This window comes from Trichomycterus rosablanca, chromosome 6, assembly GCF_030014385.1.
Source record: "Trichomycterus rosablanca isolate fTriRos1 chromosome 6, fTriRos1.hap1, whole genome shotgun sequence".
NCBI classification, from domain to species: Eukaryota; Metazoa; Chordata; class Actinopteri; order Siluriformes; family Trichomycteridae; genus Trichomycterus; species Trichomycterus rosablanca.
In genome coordinates this window covers 6941749-6951469 of record NC_085993.1, presented here as the reverse complement: position 1 = coordinate 6951469, position 9721 = coordinate 6941749, and the positions used below count along the sequence as shown (strand labels likewise).

The following is a 9721-nucleotide window of genomic DNA, read 5'->3' as shown; positions in this document are numbered from 1 at the left end:
TAATTTGCGTTGCCAGATTTTATTAAAACCCTATTTTGTGTTTCATGTATTTTTTAATAACTGTAACGTTCTATATGTTCAAAGCTATGTATGTATTTATATTTTAAGTGTGAGACACAGTTACATGCAGCTTTGGATAAAAAATATGTTTGTATGTATTCATATATGAAATACTACAAAACTGTGCAATCTGGCAACCCTGGTGTAGGTCTGCGTGCTGGGTTATTTCATTGCTGTCAGTAACACATGTAGAGCAGAAGCGCACAGACAGCGAGCGGAGTTGCACTGTTAGAGCTACAGCGGGCTGCTCGGTACTCAGATCCCGGACATGAGTGAGTGCGCATCGGATCGGCTTTAATCATCACCGGACATTTTCATATCGTGAAGAAGATCAGCAGCAGAAGCTCAGTGCGGTGTGGAAATATAATTAGTAATCTACATTTATTCTTATTATAATTACACTGAAATCCTTCCGCGCTGCTCTGGACTTTATATTCTCACTGCTGACGGACTTTTCTCTTCTGCTTCCTCACCGAGCTGATCTGAGATTTCTTTATTATTTCCGAAAGACGCACTGATTGATTATCGCTTCTTATATTCGGACCGAATAATCGAGGTGAGTTGTTATTTGTTGTATAACTGCTCTAACATGGACTGATTGTACTATTTGGATACATTAATGAGGATTAAACAGAATAACAGCAGGTTACAGATGGTGGGAGAGGAATTAGTTCTAGTGTATCAGACTCAACTTGGCCATGCACTTCTCCTTAATGCAATTGGGTAAAAGGCATTTGGGTTAAAACAAGCCATGCACCATGTGTATCCACTATTTTGACATTCTGACTTAAAAAACACGTATTAATTAAAGGTGTAACTTACATCTGCGTACATTTACACATACAGGTGATGAGACATGTTTCCATACACTTGTTAGAGACATGAAAGTACTGAAATTACAGAAATAATGCATCCTCTTTTTCTTTTTCGTGTGTGTGTGTGTGTGTGTGTGTGTGTCACTGATAATAAGTGACGATCCAATGTGGGTTTTATAAATCTATGGATCAAATATATACAAACAGCAAGTAGAATAATTAATTTGTACTATATTGTAGTGGTGTAGAAATTCCCATCATTGTATTTAACTTCATATCATGACCTCCTTGTTTCTCATTAGTCATTACAATTAACTACAGTTGAAGACTTCTCTGTGCCACTATAAATCAGTCAGGGTCAGTTTGACCCTATTAAAAAGTACACTGGACAGTCTCTTTCCAAGCTTTGGAAAGAAAACCCACTTGATCAGATGTGATCCAAGACAGCAAAAGTGTTTGTCATATCTCAAACTGCTGAAACCTTGGTCAAACTGTTCAGTCTAGAAAACTGTACATTACCAAGGGCTTGTAAACTGCCCTGCAAGAACTTTGAAGTCCTTTTCCTATTTCAAACTCATCACCTTACAGTTGATGTAAAGTAAGGTTTGTGTAGATTACACAGATGTAGAAAAGACAGAAGCCGGGGCTTTCCTAATGTGATTCAGCTTTTAAGCCAACAGAATGTAAAGCTTGCTGATGAGGAATTCAATGACATTAAAAACCCTCCACTGATTCCACACAGAAAATCTTTAAAACAAACATTTTAGTCATTTGATAGAAAAAAATAATGTGTATAAGGTTTTTTCCTTTGTTAATTGTTTAAATCCCAAAACATAATGTACCTTGTAAATGTATGTAAACTTTTGACATGTGAGTGCAAGTATAGTGTCCTTATTTCTCTTTTGAAGGACGACTTCTAAAAGTCCCCAGTACCTGTTATGTCCAGTATTGCTTAAGTTTGCCTTCGAAATGCCACGTATTAGACACCATAACAAGAACATTGATTTTGTGAAGTGTTTTTCAGTGTTTAAAAAGGACTTTGTAAAAAATTAGTAATAGTTTTAATTAATTGTGGTATTGTGTAACCTGATTCACTGCCAAAATCTGTTCTTAGTTTGCACCATTTTTAGTTAACTGTCTAAAAGATGTGGAGGCATGGATCATGACATTTCATTTTTTTGTTGAGATTTTGTTTTCTTTTGCTGAGGTTTGCCAGTACAGGCCGATCAGTCCGTGAATAAATGTGCCACAGTTTAAAACATGGAAAAGGAAAGTTTAATGATTTGTAAAAAAAAAAGAGAGAGCACAATATGAAATAAACAAATATAAAATAACCTAAAAATCTTAGATTTAAATTCACATCTACTTGATAGTGGGAATAAGAAAGAAGTTGGTTAGTAAAAGTATTGACGGAGTATCCACATCTGTATATTTTTGTGGTGTAATTAAAATTTATAAAAGAGCAATCCATCAAACTGTTCATCAGAAAAACAACTGTGGTTTTATTGCAGTGGTGTAAACTTTTTCTGGTGAAATGAATTTGATCAGTCTGATTTTTTTTTGTCTTCTATACACTCAGTTTGTTCTGCTTTATTTATCACCTTTTCATCTGCTTATAGACCAGATCAGCACTCACATATTATTAAAAGTGCCTCTGCTAATGGGCTCTACTGTAAATGCCCCATTCTCGCCCCCTCTCTTTCTCTCTCTTACTACCTTTTAACAGTCACTCTCAGACAGTGGAACAATGCTAGAAATGTACAACAGGTCAAAATTTAGGCTTAAAGGAGAGTACAGTGAATGTAGTTTTGAGCCAAAAACCTTCTGTACCTTTAATTTACTGTACTTTGCGTGTTAGTTGTTATAAATACTGCTTCAACCTTTATGTTACACCACAGAGTTGCACTATAAATATTACTAAAATATTTTATTTGTTCTTATTGATTTTATTGAAAAGGCATCTGCAGTATTAATGCACATCCAAATGCTGAGGATTTTCCAAATTTACTCAACACAACTCGGTCAATCTTCCCATGTGATCGCATCATGCAACTTTGCATTTGCTCTTAACATTAGTTAAGGACAATTTGAGGAACCAGAGATGTGTTATAATGCTTTATAGCCCCAGGGGAAAGATATTTGTGAGCAATTGTACAGGTTTTGACAGGCATTAAGCTTTATTTAATGTGTTGTGTTTACCAGGTTCATAAATGCTACCAGGACGTGTTAACAAGTGTTTTATAGCAGACGTGTGTTGTCAGGTCTGATATGGCGTGGAAACGTACTATAGGTGGCATTTGTGCAAACAGCCACAAATATTGATTTGACCTTCATTTCAAAGCACAGACCCGCATTACAAAATGCAATCAGCCTGAAATTGAGTGTCTAATCATTCGTTTCTTACGGTGTTTATATGCATCTACGCACAAAAAAAATTATTTATATACTAAACTCAACTCTACCCGTCAGTGATGTTTACTTCTTCTTAAAACACACTTTCCTTACAATACCCATGTCATTATTGTCATGGGTATTTAAAAAAAAAATTGCAGGTATTTTATGTTAAAATGCATGGCATAAAATGCATGCTTTATTTTTGAGTTATATAAAGTGCTACTAAGAGTACAATAAAATGGTTCATGCATCATAAAGTGTATGATTTACATCTAACAGGGAATTTTTGTATACACCCACTAATGCATTACGTGTATTTACGCATTGAAATAACACACAGAGCTACATAAACTTCTACTGTCTTAATTCGCATCCAAACACCAAGAATGTTTGATGCACTGAACAAAACTCGCCTAATTCAAGATGTTTTTGGAACTTTCAGACTAAATATACATTTCCAAAAGCCTGTATTATTGAAAGCCTTCTCTGTTTTGAGAAACCACAGGCATGTTAATGATGCCAGGCATTATAAGGTATCATGAGCTTTGTTTGAATTTACTATAAATACTGAATGAAAGGCTTTGTGATGCTTCTTATGAATTCAGTAATATAAAGCAGGAGTGGAAGAAGTTCAAAGTAAAATGAGCTTCAAAACAGAAGCTCTGATTTGGCTCCAATATGCAGAGCGTTTTTTTAACATGCACAATAACAGTCTGATTGTGAAAGCAGTTTCTTTCTTCAGTTATGTGATTGTTCAAGGCATTTTTGGTCATTTTACTGATCAAGAAGTTGGCAGAGGGAAAAACAAACTAGTACTCGAGTACATAGACGGTTGGGTGCTGGCTCGGTGTAACGGTGCGCCTCTTTCTGTTACTTTTGTGTCACCACTGGTAGGACAGTGACTGTTTAAAGTGGTGTGCAGTTACTTAAGACACTTATTTCAATGAGTGCATGTGCTTTCTGATAAAAAAAGATTAGACACCCCTTCTCAGATTCTTTGTTTTATACACATTATAGTGCACAGTTTCTAATTATTGGCAGAAAAACATATTGAAATATGCCTAAACTTTTCACACACCACATTTTATTTTTTATAAAATATAAATGAATTAAATAAACAGTATTGTTCATAAAAAGTAAAAATTTTATAGTTTTTATGCATATTTTAGCATTAGTGTTATCATATGCACACATGGTGTAGTGTTTAGGTTTATGAGGCGCATTTTGATCCTAGTTTATCCGCTTAAAAGCAGCACAGAGCTGATTTCTTTCTTTTAATTATGTGTAACATCATCTTCTTCTGATGTTCGGTTGTTTTTCATGAAAAATGGACAGAAATGGTGTAAATACAATGTAAAGTTTTTAAGTGGCAGATTTCACATATTTAGGCTACCATTTTCATAACTGATACACCAAGTATTTGATTATTTAAATGCACACGCCTGACCTGAACATGAACAGAATACACCTATAACTAATCATGGAGTATGATTTGTGTCCAAAAATTTGATTTACATCCTTGATTTTCAATGGATTCCCACATCTGCGCATGTTCAGAAACTGGTGACGTGTTTACAGGCAAGTTGACGTTTTAAATGAGTTATTCTTGCTAAATGGTGAGCAAACTCACAGAGCTTGGTGAGCAAACGCACAAAGACACGTCAGGTAGTCAGATCCTGAAGCATTTACATAAAAAATGAACATGCAGATGCAGATTGAATAACTGCACTGGAGTTTAAAGGCTGACTCCTGTTTAGGAACTGATTCTATTACTTTGACTCCACTAACTTTACTGGTACAAATCTTATTTACATCAGGCTACATTTTGGACAAACTGTTTAGACTGTATACAGGGTATTTAATTACATTTACATTAGCATATACATTTTAAATTGTCACTGTGATGGCGTACTACTTCATACACTATGATGTGATTTGGAACGCTGCCCAAGTCGAGCTGTTTGTGGAATGACATGCATCTAAGGTCACTGCATTTCTTTCCTGACTGAACAGCCAAATTCTATGTAAACAGCTTTTTAAAATGAAAATTAAACAGTAAATAACAGTAAAATTGCCTTTTTAAACAATGCTCATGCCCTGTGTTACGAAGAAGGGACAAAATAACAGGGTACTGGATGAAATTCAGTGTTGATTTAGATAGAATTTTTAATATAATTTTGCACTAATTAATAAGTATTGTAGATAACTTCTTGATATTTGGATTCTATTTATGTTTTATCCTAAATTTGGTTCAGTTTAATTCTGAACCACTGCAGTAATGTTCACAATGAGCATTAACTTACTGTAGAAGCAGTACTAAACAAAAGTTTGGGCCCAAAAGAAAATGTTCTTAATAAAAACCTTCACAGGACATGAAGGTTTTGTATATTTAAATTAAAAATGTCGATCCATTCACTAAATATATAATAGATAAACAGCAACAACAAAAAAACTGCCAAAATGTGGCATGTGCAAAATATACACATGTAATGCCCCCCATATGCTAATTCCACACGGGCCAGCCTTCGCTCCCCACGTGCATCAATGTGCCTTGGCCGCCCATGACCCTGTTGCCGGTTTACCACTGTTCCTTCCTTGGACCACTTTTAATAGATACTGACCACTGCAGGCCGGGAACACCCCACAAGAGCTGCAGTTTTGGAGATGCTCTGAGTCAGTCGTCTAGCCATCACAATTTGGCCCTTGTCAAGCTTGTTTAAATACTCACGCTTACTCATTTTTCCTGCTTCTAACATCAACTTTGAGGATAAAATGTTCACTTGCTTCCTAATGTAATATATCCCACCTACTAACAGGTGCCGTGATGAAGAGATAATCAGTGTTATTCACTTCACCTGTCAGTGGTCATAATGTTATGCCTGGTCGGTGTAGTTTATGACTATATGAATCCCTACACCGTAACACAGACTTTTTTCTCTTTGTCGTATATTGAAATACATTTTTCCCTCCCAGTATGTGCACTTATGAATGACTCATGCAATCTTATTCTGCCGTGTATAAAAAGAAGTGGATGTTTGGGTCTGATATGGCATGAATTGTTTGTAATGCACTATAGAGGAACATTTCTACATACAGGCACAAATATTGATTCAACCCTTATGACCTCTATCACAAACTCTTCATTTGCATCCAATCACAGAGATTTTCCTCATACAGTAAACACGACTCTCTCAGCCCAATACGCTCGCTCGTGAACACGCCATGCAACTTTAATGCCGTCCTCTCCATGATCAGCGCCCACTCCATTCCCAATAACACTCTTTACCCAGAGAGAAAACATTGACCCAATGTGAAGAATGGCCTGGCTGGAAGTAATGCGCTATTTAAAAGCAATTTAGGGAGCTCGACAAAAGCCATGCAGCGCCTCTTTAATTGTTCCTGCCGCCCCGGAGTAATCAGCCGAGGAGGCATTCATCACCGAAGAGCCGAGCTCAGCATTTAGATAAGGATCAGGGACGGACTCGGATGACGGACTGATACAGATGAATGTTATGACATATAGAGCCTTAGATGGTTCCAGTCAACTCGGAATTACATTGGTTTAAAATACATAAATCATTCTGATTATTCTAATATAGGCTGGAACAAGAATTTATTAATACAATAATTGACTTTTTCCACAAACCTGTTTACTTAAAACTTGTACAGTGAGGAAAATCATTTTAGTTAATTTAATTACTGCTCCCACCACCATACCTCACTGGTCTGGGCTCGAACATTTAACCCCTCTCTCTTCACTTAGAAAAGCTAAACTTTTATTACAGAGCTTTATATTATTTGTTTATTTTTTGGATCTTCCTTTATTTATTTCCAGATGTAGTCATTTCCACCTCCTGGTTTTGAATCTGTTGCCGTCTGCACAACCCCTGGTCTGACCCAGGATGGCTGGATCACAACACGCCCCTCCTATAAGTGTCCAATCTGCGGCCGCTTCTTATTACCTGCCAGTGTTGGGTTCTCACACTGAGGTGTATCATGTAGAGCCACGCTAAGCTCTGTGTACCACCCCCCACACACACACAGATATGTGGATGCCTGAACCAGTCCAGATGATCGCATATCGAAGGGGCAGTGGCTGCCCGGGAAGGTCATTAGCTCAGGTTGCGAGTTTGAACACCAGGCAGTGGTGTGCTAGCGTGTTAGACGGCTGTGTCACCCAAGCACTAATGCTTATTGTTAGCTGTTGAACTCTTGCTGCTTTCAGGTAGTTGTGGATTTGTGGTTCAGTAAACCGCTTGTATGGAAAAAGCTACAGAGCAGCAGCGAACACGTTCTACATCCACACATCCCCATCATTACAAGTGTGGGTTAGTAATTTAGTCCCAGGACACTATGGGAAGCTCTTTTCCCAGGAATCGTACTCGTGTGTAAAATCTTCCCAACCAACATCAACATCTTTTTAGAATTAAACCATGCTGTATGTGTAAAGACAGATGTTAGGCCAGTTGTTGAAAGTACTAAATTATTCTTTTGGGTAGTCATATCAGAATTAGAGTTATCAGTATTATCATCATACATACGTATACGTGGTATAAAGACATGAGTTAAAACACTCCTGTTAGAGATGGCTCTAAATACAGAGCTTATAATGGCGATAAAACACAACACAACACAACAAAACACTCCTGTTTTCTGTATATGCTGCTCCAGTTTGTGGTGGTTTGCCTTGGGGTGCAGTATGTTTAAACATGAAGTCATAAGGTTAAAAGGTCAGCTTCTTTTTGTAGTTGGTTTGAGTTTCTTTGTGCAGGTCATATTTCGTGCACAGCGTGATTCAGATTTGGAGAGAATTCTTTAGAAAAAAGGGTTTTACACAGTTCACAGTCGTGTTGCATGAAGTGGCACAGTGCTTCATGCACTTCATGTGTTTTAGTCCTAAATAGTTTTAATCCTAAATCAATTCTGCAGTGTCACAATTTTCATTGCTTTTTAGTATTTATTGGACGAAAGTGTTGGTGTAAATAAATGAACCACATTTTGTCCACACGTCAAAGATATATTTTTTAAAAAGCTCTGTTTAAAAGTCTCATTTTTATTTTTATTCTTTTTAAATGCATAAATTTGACAATTTAACTTTACTACATTATTACTCTATAACAGTTATTACATGATTATTCTACAACAGTTATTACATTAATTCTCTACAATAATTATTACATTATTATTCTACAACAGTTATTACATTAATTCTCTACAATAGTTATTACATGTTGATACTGGGCGTAATAATAAACAGTTATAAATGCAGTTTTTATGAACCATGCTGTGAAAGGGTTATTACCCCATTTATGATGGCTCTTGTTGCATATTTGTTAAAACAAATGATTTAAAATCATTAAACAAAACAAAACGTGACACAGGCACCGTGCGTGACACAGGCACCGTTTGTGACACAGACACCATGGGTGACACAGACACAGACATTAGGCATGACACAGACACTGGCACAGTGTGCGACACAGACACTGTGCACTTAAACAAAACAAATTGCGACACCGTGCGTGACACAGGCACAGGCACCGTGTGTGACACAGACACTGACACAGTGCATGACACTGGCACAGTGCGCGACACTGGCACAGTGTGTGACACAGGCACCGATTGTGACACAGACACCATGGGTGACACAGACACGGACATTAGGCATTACACAGACACAGGCACCGTGTGTGACACAGACACTGGCACTGTGCGCGACACCGACACTGTGCGTATCACAGACGCTGTGCATGACACTGTGAAAGGGTTATTACCCCATTTATGACGGCTCTCGTTGCATATTTGTTAAAACAAATGATTTTAAATCATGAAACAAAACAAATCACACAAAGCTTAAAAAAACACAAGACATCATTTTAATAATTAAAAAAAACCAAAGTTATTCAACACCTACTGTATATCACCCCTGTAAAAAGTAACTCGCTGCTGGTTAATTTTAGCCAGTCCTGAAGAATATATTTTTACTAATCTTGAACTTAAAGTTTGTATAGAAACACTATGCCATGAATTATTAGCTGGCACAGTTATGTCCTCGATTAAAGTCATGTCCTAGGTGAAAAGAGCCCCATGTAGTAAGTGTTAACATGTGCTGTATGTGCTTAAACAGGGACGATGGTGAATCCAGGCGGTAACACCCAGGCGGCACCGGTCGGAGCAGGATCCATGTCGTGGAAACGTTGCGCGGGCTGTGGAGGAAAGATTGCAGATCGTTTCCTCCTCTACGCCATGGACAGCTACTGGCACAGCCGCTGCCTTAAATGCTCGTGCTGCCAAGCTCAGCTCGGAGAGATTGGTACCTCCTGCTACACCAAGAGCGGCATGATCCTCTGCAGAAACGACTACATCAGGTTTGTACACAGACACAGTGCCTGACACAGACACCGTGTGTGACACAGACACTAAGCACAGTACGTGATGCAGACACCGTGCAC

The 9721-nt window shown here is 37.6% G+C and overlaps 1 protein-coding gene across 1 annotated transcript in view; it reads left to right on the top strand.

The window, feature by feature from the left end:
- Positions 1–554: 554 nt before the first annotated feature.
- The window catches only part of lmo4b (LIM domain only 4b), a 34146-nt gene continuing 24979 nt past the window's right edge, over positions 555–9721 (top strand). Inside the window, exons 1-2 of the mRNA XM_062996543.1 lie at positions 555–616; positions 9397–9637. Of these exons, the coding sequence (XP_062852613.1) occupies positions 9402–9637 (236 nt within the window). The 5' untranslated portion in view covers positions 555–616; positions 9397–9401. The remainder of the gene's footprint in view (positions 617–9396; positions 9638–9721) is intronic.